The following is a 23,051-nucleotide window of genomic DNA, read 5'->3' as shown; positions in this document are numbered from 1 at the left end:
AGAACAAGATAAACAGGATGATTCCCTCCTCTGAAAAATTGGACAAATTGCAGTGGTCTTGCTGCTATTCTGGTTGAAATTAAGTGCGTGCAGATAGGTAGTTTATTTTTAAAATCTATAAAGCTGTAGTAACTCATCAAATAACTGAATTCATGGGCTAGTTTTTTCACCGTATTAACAGAAGGAAAACCTAGAACAACGCTGTCAATGTGAGCTACTATCAAACTATACAACACATGAGACTCAAGGGCAAAAACAGTCAAGAAATTTTGTTTGGGGTCTATGAATGACTAGAAAACCAAGGGGCAGGAAAAAAGTGCACACTAACAGCGCAAATGATTATTTAATTAGGCAACAAACACACACTTGACTAGTTGAAATTTCATCTGTAATTAGAAACTTACTTCATCATGGTCACACAAATTGATCCCAGCACTCCCCTGTGGAATGTCTGTAGATGAGCCCTTAAGCGCTTTAGGTGTTGGGCCCCGCCTACTGGTTAAAGCAAAAGCAGCTTGCTGATGCCTATAAAGCGTGATGATTCCCCTAGTCTTATTTACTGTGTGATGCATTCCATCTTTTTCAGAATTTGGTCCTTAAAAGAAAAGAAAGTACAGATGGATTAGTCAACAGTCTTTTACTGAAATAAATTTTAAACAGGTTAAACAGAACCTAAATTATCGTTAATTTGTTTAGTGTATTTTTTCTGAATGCATTTCTTAAACTTTACGTTATAAAACAAATGCCAATTTATTACAATTTTTAATCAACGCTTCAGTATTAATTAAAAAATACATTTAGCACAATTTTAGTGACAGTAGATTTTAAAAGGAATAAAGTATTTATTTTAATTTCAATACTGACCAAAACTTAATAGCTGTTTGGTTCATTTTCTTCATGTTTTACAAGGAGCATGTGAAGTTAAGTTGAATGGTAATGTAAATAGGTACTGAATTTTTTTTCTTTAAAAAAGTTTCAACTGGTTTATTGCTTAACAAGTTCTTTGTATGCTCCAAAATTACCTTTAGAATTTTCTATACTGTTAGACATAGGCACTGGGGAAGCTGCAGAAGGAGTAACTGTGGAGTCCACACAAACCGAGTTACAAAGATTTTTCACAACTTTGGGGTTGGGACAAGGACATCTAGATGTACATTGTTGGAGCAGCTTAGCAATACAAGATGCAGCATAATTCTGCACAAGTACATTTTCCTCTTTCTTCACTCCTTCCATTAAGGGTTTGATGACAGGATTCAGTTTTTCTGGAAGTTGCTGCAAATCAACAACTGCACAAGCAGAGAACATGTGAACCCTCAAATGAAGAGTTTGCCATTCTTGATTTGTCTCTGTTATAGTCATTTGAACCTGCTGCCGCTTACTCTCCAACTGTTGGATCACATTGGGCTTTAAACCAGAGGTTGATGTCACTTCATTGAAAATTGTTGTGACCTTTGAATTAAAAATGGAATGTTAAAACAAAGTTTACGTAACAGTAAATGTACTAGTATTGATAGAAAAAAATTCTGAATAGAATTTTACAGCCTAGGGTTTTTAAAATTTGCTTTGTTGATTCGCAATTCCAATAGTGATCTGACAAAATGTTTTTTCAACATTACTATTCAACATTTTCAATCCGCAGGTGATTCAACACTACTTTTCTACAATAATTTTCTTTCAAGTTTGTGTATTTATGTTATGTTGTTTTGTCAGCTTTGCAATATTCAATACATATTAACTTCGGATGTAAGTCTTTCGGACTACAACTTAACAGCAAACAATAAATAAAACACTGAAGGTACTTCGTAAAGAAAGCCAGCAAACTGTTTTTTTTAAATACAATATATAGTCTGATTTTACAGCAAGTCATAACAAACTTCTTGTAAAAAGTTTGAAACAAACTATAATCAAAATAAATGCCCCAATTATCTTAATGCATACAATCTGCAGAGCATGATCAGTTGTTTCAAGATTACTTTTATATAATTTAGAATATTATCCACTGGTGCCACATGCATCAGTGATGTTAAAAAGTCGCTAATAGTTTAACAAAATGTGGGACAACTGCCATGCTTAATATTCTCTCAATCCAACATACAATTGTGGTGTAGTTCAAAAATTATACTTTTTTTTCTTGGCAAATGAAGTTTTCAGCCAAACGTTTTAACTTACTCTTCAGCATATAGCAAATGCGTCCCTCAAATTAAACAGATTTGCTTACCAGTTCGTTTGCTTGATCTATGGTAAATACGCTATTATTTACGCTGTTCCCAACATCACAATTAGCTTCAACCAGTGATGCAATAAACTGTTTGCATTCATTCTGCATGCGGGTAAATGGAATAGCTATCTCATCATAATAAAGATGCTCTGACAAAATAGCCATTAATCGTGGCTGTACAGCACGGGATACAGCGGTACAATCCTGAAATTAAAGCAAAGCTCAGATTTAGTCAGGCATAATACTAACGTTGCTCACAAGAGCCTAAACCCCTAAATGGAAGCCGGTAGAAAATATATTATGCAGTTTCAATGTCACAAGAAATCTCAGAAGTCCAGAATTCTCTGCAAGCTAAAATGCTCAAGATTTCTAAATGTAACATTTGTTCCAGTAGGTCTGCTGTGCATTTGTTTATACTTAAAATTATGCTTTTCTGTGCTAATGTGTAGAGGTTTACCTTCAACAGATTATAAATTAGTACATGAAATTAAATTGATTTAGACAAATAAATGCAGAAGTGGATTAAAATACAACAAATCGGGAGTAAAGGGTAATAGATTGAGACACGAAAGCAAAGTTACAAGACTGACCAGAAAACATGGGAGTCTGAAGACAAAGTCTTAACAAAAAGTTTGGCAAATACAAGGATATTAAGATGACAAATTCACTTCAAATATATTTTGTTCACGGCATATAGTCCAATGCAAACTTAAAAGGCGACATCCAGATCTTAGCAATTCGTTCAAAGAGAAGGTATCTAATGCTTCTTATGTAACTTGTAACAGGAGGATTTATGAAATATCGCTAAAACCCAAGACTGTTTTAAACTTTCAGGCAAAGAGAAAAGGTGAAAAGCTGATTTATAATTCTTAATTGTTCAAATAAATTCCATACCTTTCGCAGTGTAGCCCATTCAGAAATAACTAATGCAACAGCAATTCTCTGCAGCGCAGATTTAGAATTCAAATGAAATAATAATAGTTGAGCTAGTGACTCAGCTGGTTTCACTTCCTGGCTGATGAAGTTCACACTTGGCTCACACAAGGAACAACAGAGGGCTCCAAGCAACCTTTAGAACAGGAGTTTTATTTTAAAAAATAGTGTTGCATAACATGGTTATGTTCAAACAACTACAGTATACTCAAGTTAATCCTCAATTCTTATTTAGCGCAGAGAAGCCTTACTCAGAAGAACTTCAGCTTTTATGGTTAAAATGACCAACGATCATAATGATAATAAATGGCTTCACTAAGTTATGGTACCAATTCCCATCATGAAACCTAAATTGCTGATGTAATATAAACATTTTCCATCAGTTCTATTTGTTTTCCTAGCTTAACCCTAAAGTTGATTGAAGATCAAAAAGAAAACCTTTCCAATCTAGCTAGATCAAAAATTATTTGGAAATGCAAAAGGAAAACAATAGAAACGTAGAACTGATGCAAAATTTTGCAGCAAATATTTAATGTTTTTGTTTCAGTTTGACTGCACCCGATTTTCTCATACAAGTCATTATCTCTACTGAAATTATTAGAGAGACTCAGCTAATAAAAAGATTCAAGTATTATATGAAACTCAACTGAAACAGTTAACAGTAATGATTTAAAGTGTTACTTTACCTAGCTGCCTTTAGGCGTGTCCTAGTTACAACATAATCTCTGGTAGATTGATCCTCATTAATGGTGTCCAACCCAGCAATATATTCTTGCCTCACCTCTTTGGTTTGAGCTTGACCTTGTCGATGTTTACTGCAAGACTTTTCCTATGTCAAAAAAAGGTTACAGCTAAACAGAATCAATTACTAACAAATTGTGACATTTTTAAACACACGCTGATCGCAGGAAGTTAGTAAATTAATAATAGGTTTACAAGTAATTCCTATGTTAGTAACAAGCACTGATACATGTTGTACAAGTAGTTGTAGATGAACAATTATTATTTTTTGTAGACTAAATCAAATTTAGAAGTTATCAAGTTACAGGTATTAAGCAGCATAATCAATGCCTTATTACCTTTTTAAATTCTATAAGTTCCTTCAACCCAATTTTCTGGTGAGAATGCTTGACTTACTTTGTTTTTGAAGGGTGTGGGCCCTTATAATACAACAAAATTACCTTGGACTTGGATTTAATCTCCAGTAGCATATTTGAATCAATTGGTAAATGAGAAGGTTGCATCATTAAACACAGCCAAGCTCCCATCCAAGGGCAAGCAGCAGCAACTAAGTACTGAATTGGGGCTTTATTCAATAGTTCCAACCACACCTAAATACAAGATAAAAAGAAATTAGGTTGGTGTATCAAACCTTCTGGCTTTGAAGCCTCTCCAGATCAAAAATATAAATAGGTTACAAAAATCAAGGGTTTAAAAAGTAATGATTCTGAGTTTAGGTTGTTACGGTAGCCATGATATGAAATATATTCCAAAAAAAAACTTGGTAGCTTTAAAAAGAGAAAGTTGTTGCAATTTTAGAACCTGGAACTGGAATGGTTTCTAAAAAAAGGAAAAACACCGACTAAAAATGGTCACAATGATTACTTAATGCCATGTTATCAGCCAGCAATTCCCTGCAGACACATCAAAAGATTCTCAACTTCTATTTTTATTTACAGCCTAAGAGAACGTACACATGTTGAAAGATGGAATTTTGCTTACAATTAATAAGCCTAAAAACAATTTCCAACAACTCAGAACACACAAATAAGCTTGTATTTCAAGGAGATAGCAGGAACTGCCGATGCTGGAGTCTGAGACGCCAAGGTCTAGAGCTGGAACAACACAGCAGGTCAGGCAGCATCAGAGGAGGAGGAAAGTTGACGTTTTGGGTCTGAACCCTTCTTCAGAAATGGGGGAGGGGAAGGGAGCGCTCAAATAAATAGAGACAGAGGAGGAGATGTTAGAAGGTGGATACAGGAGCAGATAGGTGGAGAGAAGATGGACAGGTCAAGGAGGCAGGGATGACGCCAGTCAAGGTGAATGTAGGAAGGGAGTTGGGATGGGGATTGGTCAATGAAGAGGGAGGGGCAGGTAGGTGGGAGGGAAGACTGACTGGTCATGGAGGCGGATATGAGGCTGGTAGGTAGGAAGTGGGGGTGGGGGGTTGGTCAGTGAGTTGGGAGGAACGGATAGGTGGGAGAAAAGACAGACAGGTCGAGGAGGTGGGGATGAGATAGGCTGGTTTTGGCATGAGGTCGGGGGTGGGGAGAATTCGATGCTTGTGAAATCCACATTGAGAGCACTGGGCGGCAGGGTTCCCAAGCGGAATACAAAGTGCTGTTCCTCCAGCTTTCGGGTGACATTGTTGTGGTACTAGAGGAGGCTCAGGGTGGACATGCTGTCCAAGGAGTGGGAGGGGGAGCTGAAGTGGTAGTGACCGATTGCATGACAGAGCGGTCTCCGAGACTGTGCTTGGTTTCCCCGATATAGAGGCCGCCACATTGGGAACCACGGATGCAATCTACCACATTAGTAGATGTGCAGGTGAACATTTGTTTAATGTGAAAGGTTTTCTTGGGGCCTGGGATGGAGGTGAGGGAGGAGGTATATGGGCAGGTGTAGCACCTCCTCCAGTTGCAGGGAAAAGTGCCAGGGGTGGTGGGGCTAGTGGGGAGCGTGGAGTGGACAAGGGAGTCACAGAGAGAGCGGTCCCTCCAGAAGGCAGATAAAAGGTGGGGAGGGAAATATATCCTCGGTAGTGGGGGAAGATTGCAGGTGGCAGAAGTGGTGAAGAATGATGCGTTGAATCCGGAGGTTGATGGGGTGATACGTGAGGAGAAAGGGAATTCTGTCTTTGTTGTTATTGCAGGGAAAGGGTGTGAGGGCAGAGGTGCAGGAAACGCAAGAGATGCGGTCGAGGGCAGAGACAATGGAGCTGTTTATGGCCAACAGAAGATAAAAGTATGGATGCAGCAGGACACTGAGCACTCAAGCAAAACTGCAATATTTGCTACTGCTAATGTTCTAAGACACGAACTAATGAGCTGCAATCTCAGGCTAAAACGATACTTCTCGATGACATCCTAAGGCTTCTAAATTGTATCATCCTTTCCCTTACTTAACACTAAACAGTGCCCCTTTCCACTTTGAATCTACAAATGTTTGTGTGAGGGCCCATGTGGCATTGTGTCTTTATTACTTTTTTCTTCTGGTTAGCAGGTAATAAGATTGTTCCTTCAGTTAAAGAAACCTTGTAATTGGCTCCTTACTGTTTCTGGTGAAAACAGTTAACTGTATTTTAACTGGGGAAAGGTGCAGCTCTGTGTTTAACAGGAACTTAAATTTTTGTTGCAACAAACTTACAAGGCTGAAGAGAAGGGAGCTAATCCATTCCTCTTCACCTGATCATAACACAAACACAAGTGTGAGCAGTTAACAGGATCAATATTTTGATGTCATTCTATTAAGTTTAACTTAAAATCAGATTTTAAAATAGGATATCAACACAAGTCTCCCTAACCTAGTATCAAAATGTTATATCAACCTAACTTATTAAGCTGCCCAGCATTCTTTTCAATTCTATTGTCTCCATATGTGCCAGGAACACGTTATACTTGCAAAAATTATAACAACACTACTTTTAGGATCATCAAGCAAGTCTTCAGATTGTCCCTGAATGGTCCTGATACCATTAAAAACACCAGACTTAACAACATCTATGTAATTCAATGAAGCAGTTTAAGGCTTGTTAAAATGGTTGTTGAAGGAATGGATACCAATCTACGTATTTGTAGACTAATGTTCAGACAAACACTTACCCAGGAAAGTATTCAGTAATGCAATTGGGTGATTCTATTTCCTATTTACCAGATAAACTTGTAGATATTTTATAATTAACGTGCTCAGAGCAATTATTACACACCTCTGAAGCAGGTGGGATGTGAACCCAGGTGGCCTGGCTTAGGAGGTATGGATGCTATAATTGCACCTTCAAGAGCCCTTGGACTAACTTTGCAATCATTCAGTCCAAGTGCCAATAAAAGGTGACAAATGTGGACAAGTTCATACTTCAAATTGATCATAGTAAACAACTTATAACTCGTATGATATACAAGATTTAAGTGCCACCAAAGGGGAGACCATGCTTTAAGTAATTCAATGCTAAATAAATTATCTAAACAATTTATCATGATTGAAAAATAAAGATGGACCAGTTTCCACAATTAAAAACAATTGTGCATATTTTTGTCTGAGCTAGGAAGAATTCAGCAACAAAAATACTTAAAACTTTAAAAATGATTTAATGCTTAGTGAATTTGTATGCTAACAATGATTACTGAATTGAAGAAAAAGGCACCTTATGAATAAGTTCCAAAATTTCTTGATTGCTTTCCAAAATACACGATTGGTATATATGTCTTAACACATCTTGTAGAATTGGGGTCAACCACATTACACAGCTCTAAAAAAATAAAAAACAATTATTTCCAAATGCTTTGCATATTAACTACTTATTTGCTCTAATTTTTAAAAATTAATACAAGATAAAAAGGGCATCAGTTACATATTTTACATCTCAGTATAAAAGTACATACTTGATCTCGTGTAGATAGAAGAGTGAATAAAGTTTCCAAAGTTGCTTTCCGAACAGAAGAAATAGTGTGACGTAAAAATGGCCAAACTCGAGGAACCAAAACTGTAAGTGATTGCTGGGTACTGGTAATTTAAAACAAATTGCAGTTTTAAGAGAAAAAAAAATCTAAATGTTTCATGCAACATGACATTTAGTAATATTTAAAATTATGTGCAATATTCACTGCATTTATTGTGATAATATTTGCCATATCAAAGAGATTGGTGAAGTTTATGGTTGAATTTGTGCATATCAGGAGACACAGACATTTTTAAAAGCTGTTAAACTGAAATATTCAACATCCCAACAAGCACACTGGTAGGATTCAGACTTGTATTTCTAATTCAGTATTTGATAAGCTCCCATTATTGACTATCAGGGGTTTAATAGAAGAAAAAGAAAACTGATGCCAATTATTTTTGGATACTTCAATCACACCTCTTAAATACTACCTGCTGTGATTAAGACAGCATGTGATTCATTCTCTTTTCATACCAAGTTATTAGAATATGAAATATACTAACAAAAGCAGTGTTGGAAGTGCAATTTACCAATGGTTTTAGACAATAAGTGAATACATTATTTGGTAAGAAAAGAATGAAGATGATACAGCAACAGGACAGCAGCTTGGGACAGAGTTTATGGCTCTTCGAGAATTAGAACAGGTATAGTGGATTGAATTGTTTCATTTGTAAAATTCTACGATGTGCAAGCATATGAAAAAGAATTAGATGTTAAACAAGGAGGAAAGAATAAATTGCATTTGAAAAATTCAAGTGAATTTCAGACAATATATGTAATATAAAAATTATTTTTCAAAAGATTGCTCAGTAGCATTAATACTTAAGTGGTTACCTATACTGTTGGATTTGACTATATGTCAATAGTGATGACAATAGGGTCATGATGCTGTTAGTAGAAGCTGTAAGATCATCCAACTCCAAAAGTGCATCCCATAAAGTATTGACAATAAAAGGCACCTAGAAATAAGAAAATACTATTATTTTGTTTACTTTTTTTGAAGTATTCTACATTGTTAATATGAATAAATTGAGGAATGCAAAAATTAAAAGTTTACATGAGAAAATTTCAACAGAACTGGGTGATGTCATTGTAATTAGAAGGGCTGTATGCAACCCTTACTGTTAAAAATCAGAACATATACGGATTGGACCGAGAAGAGAAAAAGTGTGTGTACTGGCTAGGATTACAATCAAACAATTTCTATGGTAGAACTTGTAGCTTTAAAGAGAAAGTTGTTGCAATTTTAATCTTTTGATGCTTCTGAAATAAATATTAATGGAGTGGAATTTTGCAATGCAAGAGACAACACTAGCTAAATGCAAAAACCCAGATTTAGAGAAACATCAAAAGGTTGAACAACTTAACTGCTGGTACCAGAGGTTAGCAAAACTAGAAATTTGAACCTTATCTTCATCTTTCATTACTAAATTCTCAAGGGAGAAACACAATTGAGACCATGCTGATGATCTTCAATTTATTGCAACAAATTATGTGAACACATCCAAAGTATATGTGTTAGAGGGAAAATGGCGGCGGGGGGAAAGAAACATGCTGACGGTTAAATCAAAAGAAACTGCTTTAGAAGTCAAATCTGATCTGCGACAGTGAAAAAAAGTCTACCCATACTGCCAATTGATTGAAACAATTCGTTAAAATCATTCAAGAGGGATGGAAGAAGGCAAAAAAAAAAGACAAAAACTGACAAGTTAAACTTGAATGCCTCCAAGTACTCTTCACAGAAAGTGAAAGTTGCCCAACTCTGAAAGTTGGGAACTCAAGAAGGAAAAACAAAAGGTACAGGAAATGGCAAAAAGACTACTAAGTCACAAAGACCAATTCAGATAATTTAGACTCATGCAATTTCTTGGTAATTTAATTAAAATCAATGCCAACAAATAATCTGTAGCATAATTCAAGAGTATGCTTTTTTTTAGTTATTTATGAGTGCTTATACAGTGTAGCATTATTTAAGATGTTCAAGATTATAGGGTCAATCCTACTCAAGACAGCTCGTGGAGAAATAATTTCTGATTTTGGACAACTGAATGTTCATGACCAATGATATGGAATGCTTTTTTACCAGATCATCATATCTAGCTGGTGCTTCTCAAAAGAGTTTTACAATTTAGAACAATAACCAGTCCACATAAAAACATCTGTGCCATGAAAACAATCCAGAGCATCACCATCCTGTTGAAATTAAAAATGAAGTAGCAGAACGAATGGGTTACATCATGTATCATTATGCTGGAAAATAAAATAATGTGATCCCATATAACATAGGAAATAAAGTTCCAAATTAACAATATCATTCTGAGAGTTTTACATGGCACCTAGAGGGTCAACTTTCATATCTGGTCATGGTTGGTTTATAGAAATATTTACCTCTTTTGTTTTATGCTAGTCTGTATCCATCGTGAGAGATATTTCTCTGTATGCCTGCTGCCTATAGCTCGCAAATTCCAGTTTCACAATAGTAATTAGCACCTATACATTTTGCATTCATCAATTAAAAAACAGGTGGTAACCAGGATAGAACCAACAGTTTAAAGGTTTTATTGATTTACAAAAATGAACTGATAAAACTCTCAAACTGGGTTGAGGAAAATACACTGTTTAATACAGTTTCTAATGTTTACGATTCCTATAATTCAAAAATTTTTTAAAAATCATTTAGAAAATCTACTCTGGTTGGTTGTATTTTATCTTCTTGATTTCAACTTCCCATGGTCTTGTAAACTGGGGATCAATGGGTCAGTGTATAAAGATACAGCTCAATTCTCATTTTAAAGTCAACATTCAATTCTTATTTTATATGCCACTTTATTTGTACACTATTCATAGATAAATAGAAAACATGAATTTGGGACAGAAAATTAGAATTCGCTATAGGCATTGCAGTGCCTTTACATTATAACAATCAACTAGAAAATGTAAAACTGAGGTGCTCTGCCACTGCAACTGAAGCAGGATAGAGCTGCAGTATCAGAAATTTACAGCAACCTTGTCTGCCATCTGGAGGTGGCAATTTAAAGTAGGAATGTTAGAAGTTTGCAAAAACAGAACGACAGTAAGCAAGGTTTTGCAAATGAGAAATGTGAGCTACTATGTCCACTGATGTGTTAAAAAGAATGTGTACTTCCATCAGAGTTGGATTGGTCTGCTGTATTCACAGCAATTTCAACCATTCTTATTACTTCTCAATACCCAGCACGTGCAATGAATTAACTGTACTGTAGCTCTTCAGGGAACCACACAGCCAATGAAGTGGGAAGTACTGAGACAATTGATCAGAACAGGAATTCCTCATTTTCAGTCTCCGCTCTGTATGGAGTTAATTAATTGCAGGCACAATGGCTTATTTAAAGCACCTAAAGCGTCAGCTTTCTAATTCTTCAAGATCAAAAGCTCATGGGTGAAGAATAATGCCTTGAAACGGTGTTCAAGTTCTGTTAGCATCTGTGAAACTGCAGCACCACACAAGAAGTTGCAAATCTAAAACAAAACCGAATGCAACTCAATCAACTTCAGGTTCTTTTTTCAGAGCTACTTCTACCTTAAGAACATGCAATGCTTACAGAAGATTTTGTACTAACCTCTGATGCTTGAAGTTGTACAAGATTTTCCACAACAGGTACAAGTGCAGCTGCTGCTACTGCACGGACGTCATCATCCAAGTCTTGCAAACCATCAATTATAGTAGGAAGGACTTTTGGTAACAATGTCTCAATCAAGTCCTACAACAAAATACAAATATTTACTACTGTCATTTCACATAAGCTAATATATGTACAAATCCAAAAGAATAAATAGTATGCCCAAGATTTATTTCTAAATTACTGCAAATTGTTGCAACTTACCTGCCGAACTGCCAAAGCGTATTTTATTCCTAGAAGTCCGCCATGTCTCACTTCCCATTGTTCCTGTGCCAGTAACCTTAGTAAAACAGCCACTGTTCCATGCACCCCCCTCTCATTCATGTACTTCAACACAACTCCAAGTGTTTGAGCACAAGTTTCCCGTACTGGTGCCACAACCTTTAAGACAAAAATGTTCATGTGTTTCTATATATTCCTCACTTGGTACCCACCTATTTAAGCTCACTGAAATAGTGAGATGCTTGAGCCCAAAAGGAGATCGCATTGGACATTAAAGCTATTGCTCAAACAGATAGTCTGCTTGATTAGGGATAGCAGGAACTGCAGATGCTGCAGAATCCGAGATAAACAGGTGTAGAGCTGGATGAACACAGCCAGCCAAGCAGCATCAGAAGAGCAGGAAGGCTGACGTTTCAGGCCTCGGCCCTTCTTCAGAAATGGGGGAGGAGAAGGGGGTTCTGAAATAAATAGGGAGAGAGGGGGAGGCGGATAGAAGATGGATAGGAGGAGAAGAAAGGTGGAGAGGAGACAGACAGGTCAAAGAGGCAGGGATGGAGCCAGTAAATGTGAGTGTAGGTGAAAAGGTAGGGAGGAGATAGGTCAGTCCAGGGAGGACGGACAGGTCAAGGGGGTGGGATGAGGTTAGTAGTAGGTAGGAGATGGAGGTGGGAGGAAGGACAGGTTAGGGAGGCAGGGACGAGCTGAGCTGATTTTGGGATGCAGTAGGGGGAGGGGAGATTTTGAAGCTTGTGAAGTCCACATTGATACCATTGGACTGCAGGGTTGCCAGGCGGAATATGAATTGCTGTTTCTGCAACCTTCAGGTAGCACCATTGTGGCACTGCAGGAGGCCCAGGATGGACATGTCGTCTGTGGAATCGGAGGGGGAGTTGAAATGGTTCACGACTAGGAGGTGCAGGGGAGAGTGGAGCAGACAAGCGAGTCACGGAGAGTGGTCTCTCCAGAAAGCAGATAAGGGTGGGGAGGGAAAAATATCTTTGGTGGTGGGGTTGGACTGCAGATGACGGAAGTGTCGGATGGTGATGTGTTGAATCCAGAGGTATGTGAGGATGAGGGGAGTTCTGTTTTGGTTGTTATTGCGGGGAGGGGGTGTGAGCAATGAGTTGCGGGAGAAATGCTCGAGGGTGTTCTTGACCCCGGGGGCGGGGAGGAGAGCACATCTGAGATGTGCGGGAGTGGAATGCCTCACGCTGGGAGCAGATGCGTCAGAGGCGAAGGAATTGGGAATACGGGATGACATTTTTTACAGGAAGGTGGGTGGGAGGAGGTGTATTCCACTCACTCCCCTCCAGCCCCACCTCACCTGGCACTTGTCCCTGCAACCGCAAGAAGTGCTACACCTGCCCATACACCTCCCCCCCTCACCCCCATCCCAGGCCCCAAGAAGACTTACCACAACAAGCAGATGTTCACTTGCACATCTGCTAATGTGATATACTGCATCTGCTGTTCCCGTCGTGGCGTCCTCTACATTGGGGAAACCAAGCGGAGGCTTGGGGACCACTTTGCAGAACACCTACGCTCGGTTCGCACTAAACAACTGCACCTCCCTGTCGCGAACCATTTCGACTCCCCCTCCCATTCCACAGACATGTCCATCCTGGGCCTCCTGCAGTGCCACAACGATGCCACCTGAAGGTTGCAGATACAGCAACTCCTATTCCACTTGGGAACCCTGCAGCCCAATGGTATCAATGAGGTCTTCACAAGCTTCAAAATCACCCCTCCCACTACCACATCCCTGAAGCAGCCCAGCTGCTAACCTCACCTCCCTAACCTGTCCTTCCTCCCACCTATCCCCTCCTCTCACCTCAAGCACCTCCCCATCTCCTACCTACTAACCTCATCCCGCCCCCTTGACCTGACCTATGTCCTCCCCACCTACAATCACCTTTACTGGCTCCATCCCCATCTCTTTGGCCTGTCTGTCTCCTCTCCACCTATCTTCTCCTCTATGCACCTTCTACCCGCCTCCTCCTCTCTCCCTATTTATTCCAGAACCGCCTTCCCCTCCCCCATTTCTGAAGAGGGGTCTCGGCCCAAAACATCAGCCTTCCTGCTCCTCTGATGCTGTGTTCATCCAGCTCTACACCATGTTATCTGAGTCTACTTAATTATGCAGATGGGGAACTGTACCCTCCCCTGAACAGTACATTTTTCTTCTTCAAACGTTAGCCATTTCTAATAAATCTGTAAAGCCGAATTACACGCACAACTGATGGGTGCTCTACTCTGGTAGTCTGGCATCCACTATAGCTCTAAGAGTACCTATCTTGCTCCGAACATACAAAGCATTACAAAAAGCATTACTATAAGTTTTAATGTTCAAAGTTAGCATTCTTTAATTAGAAATTGTGATTCTAAATTTAAAATATTCCAGTAATCAAAACTAACTTGAAATAAACTCTTCTACAAAGTACATAAGTTGGGGCACAAAGCTTTCTGTATTGCAGCGATTTACTTTGAACAATGGATTTTTAGGAGGAATAACTATAAAACAACTCCTTTTCAAAATAATAGATTTAGCATGTTCACGCAAATTAGACGTTCATGTATAATACTGCAATGGGTACTGCTGCTTTAACATGAAAGCTGCTCCGTCCCACGAAGTTTTACAGCAGAACACATACTTCATCAGATACAAAATCTCCAAATCTGTCCAGTGCAAACACACAAAGTAGACGAATAGCCAAATCCTCTAGCCATCCCTGGTGTTGTTGTTCAATCTGAAAAATAGAAAGTTAAGACCTCGTGTAGACTTCACAAAATAAGCAACAGCATGGGTGATCGTAAGTTCTTCCTGGCCTTCCTATCATTGCAAACAAGGGCCTTGGGCACGGAAACACATATTAACCTTTGAGTAACTTGCATAAATTCCCTGTTATTATTATGAGATGGTTTTAGTCCAAGAGATGAAAAAGGCATGAACAGATTTTGTCAGCAGTTGGAGCAGAGTAACGGTATTATTATAGGTAGTATTAAAGGTGGTATACAAAATATGTTAATATTGAATAACAAATTTTATTGAAGAGAAAATGGAATTATTTGATTTGATGGGAAATGATATTCCCAATATTGCAATGTTCTGGGAAGTCCACTAAATTCTGAAGGTTAACCTTTATGCTTGCTAACCAGAATTTTACACAATTTCTTTTTCCAGTAACCTGCGATCTCAAATCTCTTATGTATCTATTTTAAATTATTCCTTAGGGGATTCCATTGACTAACACGACAAATTATATCTTTAGAAGTTTATCATACTTTGTGTACCCATTTGTCTGGTGGGATTTATTTGATTAAGTCAAAGAAACAGAGGGTATTCCCTTGAGCTTATGGCTCTGCTGTCTGAAGTGAAGGAGGGAGAGGCACAGGAATTTATCACACAGGGGAAAATTAAATTGCATTCATCATAGCTCTAAAGAAAACCAACATCATATTAATTTTAGTCTGAGATTAGTGGGAAACATACCAGTTTGCAAAAAGGGCATAAGCATATATATTTCTGAATGACAGGAATCATCACTGAAATGTGCAGGAGTTCAAACACTGTACCCTCACAGCTGATAAACTTGTACTCTCATACAAACCAATAAAAAAAATTCAAATTCATAAGCAAGGCAATGTTTGATTTTTAAAAATTAAGAACTGTCATCTTTAGCAGTAGGTGACTGAGGTATTGCTCAAATGCCATTGCTTATTACATTGTTGTGGACCATGACTTCAAACACAGTTCTGAGAATTCCTTACATCACTGTTATCAGTGTCAGCATCTCATACTTAGATGACATAGCATGGAGCCAAAAACAATGCAGTGTGAATCACATTTAAAATTTCTGAGACATTCAGTCTTCCTAGGAATTAAATAAAACTCCTAAAAGTAAGATTATAAAACACCTTGAATAAGGTTTTAAACTCACTCCAAAAACAACTTTTCTATCTAGAAGTATGCTTTTTTCCCATCGCACATTTGCAGTGCCCCCTCTTGGCAGAGAACAGACAAAGCAACAGAAATCTGGCCAGCAGCACTACTATGTTTACTAATCACAGGACACTTTCTAAAATGGCTACTGTAAACAATTGTAAATAGTTAAAATAATGCAGCCCTCAAAAAAAACTTTCATTCCATCTAGAATTCCAGATCCAGGCAATAACAAATACAACAGCAACCATGGACTAACCACCTCTTCTAAAAAAAACTCTGAATCTCTCCACCACTTCTGTATTCATTTTATGGTGCTATCTTTGACATTGTCTCAAAATGATCTATGCACCTGCATTTCCACATTTAAATTATTCCTTAGGGAATTCCATTGACTAACACTATAAATTATATCTTTAGAAGTTTATCATACTTTGTGTACCCATTTGTCTGGTGGGATTTATTTGATTAAGTCAAAGAAACATGCAAAAAATGTTCGCATTCCCACATTTCTCTGGCCTAAATTGCATCTGTGCCTATCATATCAAATACTTTAGAACCATCGAACTTGGGTATCGCTTCTCTCGTGCCTATGGCCCAGCAATTTATGTAAAATGTTTCAATATGGTCACATCAATGCCCTGAATAACTAAGATGTGGAGGTGCTGGTGTTGGACTGGGGTGGAAATGGCCAGGTGTTCGAGAGAGATCTAGTACGCAAAACAGAATTTATAAGTAAAAGATCAAAAAGGATCACACCAGTGATGATGATGAATAAAACAATCCTAAGATGTTGTTAAATCTTAATCAGTTAGAAGATAAAACAGGTATATGTAAATCCCTGAATTCCTTACAAGTCACGGTCCTGAGAGAACTAAAGGTTTTACCAGAGTAAAGAAGAGGTGATCTAATACTACCACTCTCACTAACACCTGAAGGAGGAGCAAAGTTCCGTAGCCTTGTATTTTCAAATAAACCTGCTGGATTATAACCTGGTGTCATGTGATTTCTGACCCTGTATAACTAAAGCATAACATCCTGACTTTCACATTCAATTCCTCTTACATGGGATGGCATGCCATCAGCCTCCTGGATTATGTGCTCTCTCCGCATGCGTCAAGACACACGTAGTAGAATGCTTAAATTTATTTGCACTTCAGTATCCCACCAATTACATTTCATTTCAGTAACAAGATAATAAAATGTGGGGCTGGATGAACACAGCAGGCCAAGCAGCATCTCAGGAGCACAAAAGCTGACGTTTCGGGCCTAGACCCTTCATTTTGTGCTCCTGAGATGCTGCTTGGCCTGCTGTGTTCATCCAGCCCCACATTTTATTATCTTGGAATCTCCAGCATCTGCAGTTCCCATTATCTCTCATTTCAGTAACACTCTGCTTTTTCATTCTTCCTACGAAAGTGAACAACTTAATATTTTCTCACATTACACTCCATCTGCCAGATTTCTGTCCACTTGCTCAACTGATCTACATTTATTGGCCTGTCTTCTTCACAAAGAAACATAGAAAACAGAAGCAGGAGTAGGCCATTCAGCTTTAAACCTGCTCCACCATTCAACATGGTCATGGCTGATCATCTAACTCAGTACCTAGTTTCCACTTTCTTCCCCCACACACTTTGATTCATTTAGTCCTAAAAACAATATTGAATTCCACCTTGATAGCAGTCCATAATTTGGCCTCAACTGCTTTCTGTGGCGGACATTTCCCACAGGCTCACCACTTTCTGCTTGAAGAGATTTCTCATGTCAGTTCCAAACAGCCTAGTCAATATCCTCGCACTGTGACCCAGAGTTACTGATTCCCCAGTCATTACAAACATTCTTCCTGCATTTATCCTGTCTAGTCCTGTTCTTCTGAAATAGTGAATATTGTCCTAACTGATTTAGTCTCTCTTCATGAGTCTGTCCTGTCACTCCAGGAATCAGTCTGATAATCACTTTACTGATCAACATCTTCCCTGTGACAGATGTTAATTTAAGTGACCTACAGTTTCCTGTTTCCTTCCTCCCTTCCTTCCTTCTTGAAGAGGCATCATGTTGCAACTTTTCACTCTAAATGAAACCTTTCCTGAATTGAGGGAACTTTGGAAATTTTTACATCAATGCATCTCCTGGCTCATGAACAATCTGTTCTCAAGACCCTGAGTCTGGTTGGGCCTCTTCCTAGAGACTGGTCAGCCTGCAGATCCATTAAATTGCATCTATTGCTTCTTTGATTGTACTTTCACGTAGGTGTCCTCAATTTTTGTTTGTATTACTTATAGTGAAGACAGAAGAAAAATATTTCACCATTCAGCATTTCATTCTTATTTCTCATTCTCACTCTCTAGGGGTCCAACTTTCAATTACTTTTCCCTTTCCTATTTAAATACCTGTATGTACTCCTGCTATCCATTTTTACCCTAGTTTCTTCACATACTCTAAATTCTTCCTAATTAATCCTTTAGCCATTCGCTGTCATTCTTCATATTCTGACCAATCATCTGACCTGTTCAGTGTGCAATCAATCAACAGCAAACGTTCCCACATCTGATGTTATGATAGAGGGAAGGTCATTGATGGTCCTGCCTAGGACACTAACTTGGCGAACTTCTGCTGAAGCCGAGACGTTAAACCTATTTCTCTCTTTACAGATGCTTCCAGGCCAACATGTTTTCAGCACTCTGTTTCTGTAACAAATCTCCAGCATTCACACTATTTTACTTTTATAATAACTTTCCCAAATCTTTGAAATCGCTGAAAACAGGTACTAACAGTTAGTTGTAAGTAACCTCAGTAAAAGATACAACAAAAAGCATTTCACACATATTCAATAAAGGAATTGTTACCTGAAGGTTAAATCGATAACTAACCAAGAACAAATGAACATGCAATTATACAATACACTTAACAACACCAAGAAAAGTGCTTCATGGCCGAATGAATTAGTTTTTGGAGGGTAGCCACTATGTGGATAGTTTATTTGCACATGGCAAAATCCCCCTCAAATCAGCAGAAAAATGATTGCAAAATTTGTTTTGGTGGCACTTTATTTTATTTTGAGGAATAGACATTGGCTAGAATAACTACTCATATTTCCTCTGAATACAGTCATGAGATCTTTCCTGTCCACTTGAACCAGCAGATGACATACTTGACACAAACTAATCTTTGATAGGCTAATATTACAGTTGCTCAAAGTGCTCAGCAATCTTGAAATCATAGCGCATCAAAATAGATGTTAACAAAAGATACATAAAATCATTTCTATGACGTTTTACCTCTTCTAAAGTGCTGTCTCCAACTTTACCACCACTTTTCCCATGAGCTTTCAATATCTCCCTTAGCCCAGTTCCTGCACCATGCCGAACCTGACAAAAAATAAACAAAAACAGACAAAAATGATTGAACGATATTTAAAAAAAAACTGTGACAAATATAATTGCTATTTGAAAAGTGTACCGACAAAGTTTATAAAATTTGACTGGAAACCAGATCGTTTTGAGAAATGCAACGCAAACTACCATCTTGAGTGTTCTGGAATTCACTTCAAAAGTCACCCAAAAAAGAAAAAGGCAAAGACTTTGGATTTTGGAGGTCATAAACTTGTATACCAGTTCTGAAAGTATTAAATCACAACATAAAGTTGGTGAAATGGGAGAGATAAAAATGAAGCTGTATAACTGTGCCATTGGAAATATGATGTAGAGATCTAAACTAGATTAAATTCATCTATTCCTTAGCCTCATGCAAATAGAATGAATGAGATACTAAAAACCCAACTATGAAGGTGCAATAACAGTTATGCAAAATCTCCTGCAAAAATTTCAAATTTTACTTCCATGCCTTTAATACTATTGGTCTAACATTCAGTACCATAGCTGGGCATTTAATATAATGAACTTGGAAGCTTAAAGATGTTGCCCTGTACACTTCTCACTTTGGGTTTTCTCAGTATTAGAGACAAAAATTCAGCCTCTGATCTACACTCTCAAATGTAACTGACATATAGAGGTACTAACAGAGGGATGGTAGAAAATTAGTAAGAACTTAATTGTGAAAATAAATTTTGCAAAAACAAGACCCGGTGAAAACTGAGCCATCCTCTCATTTTATATTCCACTGTGTCTTCATTTTAATTTCAAAACATGATTAACCCAACCCATTACTCCACTTTTAATTGTATAAACAAGGACACCTGTACTTTTACCGAACTTGCACACAAACAATTTCTCAGGAGGTACATAGCTTGTAAACAGAATTCATTGCAACACATTTTTGCATTTTGCACCTGTTGCATGGGGAATTTATTACTTGTGATTCTTTCCATAGCGACTACAGAAAAAGCATTCTAGGAACCAGTATAATAATGTGGTCAGTGATGTATATTTGAATGATGCCTCTGGCTTTAAAGGCATATAATAATATTAACACAGCGTTTAATCTTAATTTTAAGAAATGGTTTCTGACGCTTATAAAGAATGATTTTAATTACCTCCCATGAAGAGTTAAAAAGGTCGTTGCAAAGTTCTTCACAGAAGCTTTCCAATGGCCATTCATTTGACTAAGTGGAAAAAAGTGGTTTGTTAATATACAGCATAGAACATCCTTTGTATGCGGTAATGGTTAAGAAATTAATAGATGGATACTTGTGGGATATCATACAATATACAATACAGTACAGCACAGGAACAGTCTCTTTGCCCCTTCAAGCCTGTGCTGATATATAATCCTTATTCAGACCTGCTACTTCTTGCCAATATGCAGTTTCTATCCCTCTGTTTGCCTCCCATTCATATGTCTATCAAGATACACCTTAACTGTTGCTAGCGTATCTATTTCCACCATCTCCACTAGCTGCAAATTCCAGGCACCCACCACTATGAAAAATTTTCTCCGCACTTCTCTCTTTAGCTTTCCCCCTCTCAGTTTGAACTTGTGTCTTTCTGCAGTTGTCCTTTCCACCCTGGGAAAAGGACTGACTATCCACCCAATCTATGCCTCTCACAGTTTTGTGGACCTCTATCAGTTGCACCTCAGCCTCCACTGTTCCCAGTGAAAACAATCCAAGTTTATCTGACCTCTCCTCATAACTAAAACTATCCAGACCAGGCAATATCCTGGTATACGTCCTCTGCATTATCTCCAAAGTATTCATGTTCTTCTGGTAGTGTGACAAAGATATGGCTAACTAATGTTTTAAGGCTGTAATGTAACTTGCTAACTTTTATATTCAATGCTTCGGCTGGTGAAGACAAGCATACTGTATGCCTTTATGACCACCTTACCCACCCATGTTTCCACTTTCAGCGATATGTGAACCTACAAGTCCAGATCCCTCTGTACGACAATTCACCTAAGCTTCCGCCATTTATTGTACAATTCGCACCTGAATTTGACTTTCCAAAATGAGTCACCTTGCATTTGTCTGGATTCACCTCTATCTATCATTTGCCCGTCCAAATCTGCAATCTCTATATTCCACTGTGCCCTTTGATAATGCTCCTCATTATCTGCAACGCTGCCAATTTAGGTGTCACCTGCAAACTTAACAATTAGAGCACCTACATTTTCCTCCAGATCATTTATACATATTACAAACAACAAAAGGCCCCAGCACTCAAGTGTATGGAACACCACTAGTTACTGATCTCCTTTCCGTCTTCTATGACCAATCCAGTTTTGTACCCATCTAGCCAGCTCACCCAAGATCTCATGAGACTCTATCTTTTGTACCAACCTGCCATTGGGTACCTTTCAAACATCTTACTAAAGTCCATGCAGACAACATCCACTGTCCATCCCTCATCAATTTTTCCTGTCATCTCCTCAGAAATCTCATTAAAGTTGGTGAGGCATGGCCTTCCCCACACAAGCGTATCACTAGGTGATTACTAACAAGTCCATTCACTTCTTCTTTTTCCTACTTTCTCCACATTCTTCAAGGACTTTGTTTGTTTTTAGTTGTCTAGACCTTTGGTATGCCTCCTTTTTGTTTGACTAACCTGATAATTTCCTGTCATCCAAGATTCCCGAATCCTGCCATTCCTTCATTTTAACATGAACATATCTATCCTGCACTCTGATCAACTGGTCTTTAAAAGACTCCCACATTAGATATGTATTTACCTTCAAACAGCTGCTCCCTAATCTACATTCTCCAGTTCTTGCCTAGTTTGATTATAGTTGGCTTTCCCCTAATTTGACACCTTTCAACCAAGGTCCACTCAACCTTATCTACAAATATCTGTAAACTTGGAATTATGGTCGCTATTCCTAAAATGCTCCACCACTGAAATTTTGATCACCTGACCGGGCTCATTTCCCAAACCAGGTCCAGTATGGATCCTTCCTTTCTTGGGCTATCCACATACGGTTTCAAAACAAAAAAACCCTCCTGGACACACCAAACAAATTGCTCAACATCCAAACCCCCAGCACTAAAGGGAATCCGAATCAATATGGGGGAAGTTAAAATCAGGCACCACAACAACCCTGTTATTTTCAAATCTTGTTAGCATCTGTCTACATATCTCGTTTTCTATTTCCTGCTGGCAGCTGGGACGTCTGTAGTACAATATTGCACCCTTCCCATTTCAGACCTTTACCCATAATGCCTCACTGCAAGATCCCTCCAGGGTGTCCTCCCTCAACACAACTGTGATATACTCACTAACAAATAATGCAAGTCCCACGCCTCTGCCGCTTTCTCCTCTGTCTCATCGAAAACATTAATATCATTAAGCTGCCAATCCTATCCCTCTTTCAACCATGTCTCTGTGATAGCAACATCATAACTGCATGCATTAATCTAGGCTCCGAGTTCATCCAATTTACCTATTACACTTCTCACATTGAAGCAAACAGTCCAAACCTCCAGTTCCACGGAGTTCGGTAACCTCTCTCTGACTGCTCTTCCTCATAGCTACATTTGCCTTAGTCTCAAGCTCCACCTCAGTCTCTTTAGTTACTGATCTACCACTCCGGTTCCCATCCCCCGCCACACTAGTTTAAATTCTCCTGCACAGCATTATAAAATGTCCCAACCAGGATACTGGTGCCCCTTCAGTTTCAATGCAACCTGTCCTTCCTGTACAGGTCCAACTTCCCTGGAAGACATCCCAATGATCCACATATCTGTAGCCCTCCCCTACACCAGCTCTTTAGCCACGTGTTCAATTGTTCTTGGTCTCTGTTCCTAGCCTTAGTAGCACATAGCACAGGGAGTAATTTCTTTTTCTTCATACTTTCACGGGATGAGTGTGTCGAAAGCTAGGCAGCATTTCTTGCCCAGAGGGAAGTTAAGAGTCAACCGCGTGTACTGCCGTGAGATTCCGTAAGCTATAGTACCAAGGGAGTTAATGGGTAAACACAAACATGATCATTATCTAATTGTACTATTTAAATCAATTTCAGATAATA

At 38.4% G+C, this 23,051-nt stretch overlaps 1 protein-coding gene across 2 annotated transcripts in view; it reads right to left on the bottom strand.

Moving 5' to 3' along the window:
- Positions 1-23,051, bottom strand: part of btaf1 (BTAF1 RNA polymerase II, B-TFIID transcription factor-associated) — a 113,574-nt gene that overhangs the window by 45,198 nt on the left and 45,325 nt on the right. For both annotated transcript variants that reach the window (XM_059653119.1, XM_059653120.1), the window contains exons 8-21: positions 20,125-20,193; positions 18,911-19,000; positions 14,341-14,436; positions 11,672-11,848; positions 11,408-11,548; positions 8,643-8,767; positions 7,750-7,870; positions 7,512-7,616; positions 4,333-4,482; positions 3,838-3,980; positions 3,113-3,287; positions 2,219-2,422; positions 1,023-1,449; positions 405-595 (exon numbers count right to left, since the gene is read on the bottom strand). In XM_059653119.1, the coding sequence (XP_059509102.1) occupies positions 405-595; positions 1,023-1,449; positions 2,219-2,422; positions 3,113-3,287; positions 3,838-3,980; positions 4,333-4,482; positions 7,512-7,616; positions 7,750-7,870; positions 8,643-8,767; positions 11,408-11,548; positions 11,672-11,848; positions 14,341-14,436; positions 18,911-19,000; positions 20,125-20,193 (2,214 nt within the window). The remainder of the gene's footprint in view (positions 1-404; positions 596-1,022; positions 1,450-2,218; positions 2,423-3,112; positions 3,288-3,837; positions 3,981-4,332; positions 4,483-7,511; positions 7,617-7,749; positions 7,871-8,642; positions 8,768-11,407; positions 11,549-11,671; positions 11,849-14,340; positions 14,437-18,910; positions 19,001-20,124; positions 20,194-23,051) is intronic.

The sequence above is a fragment of the Stegostoma tigrinum genome, chromosome 20 (assembly GCF_030684315.1).
Source record: "Stegostoma tigrinum isolate sSteTig4 chromosome 20, sSteTig4.hap1, whole genome shotgun sequence".
Lineage (NCBI taxonomy): Eukaryota > Metazoa > Chordata > Chondrichthyes > Orectolobiformes > Stegostomatidae > Stegostoma > Stegostoma tigrinum.
This window is presented reverse-complemented; position numbering and strand designations above follow the sequence as displayed.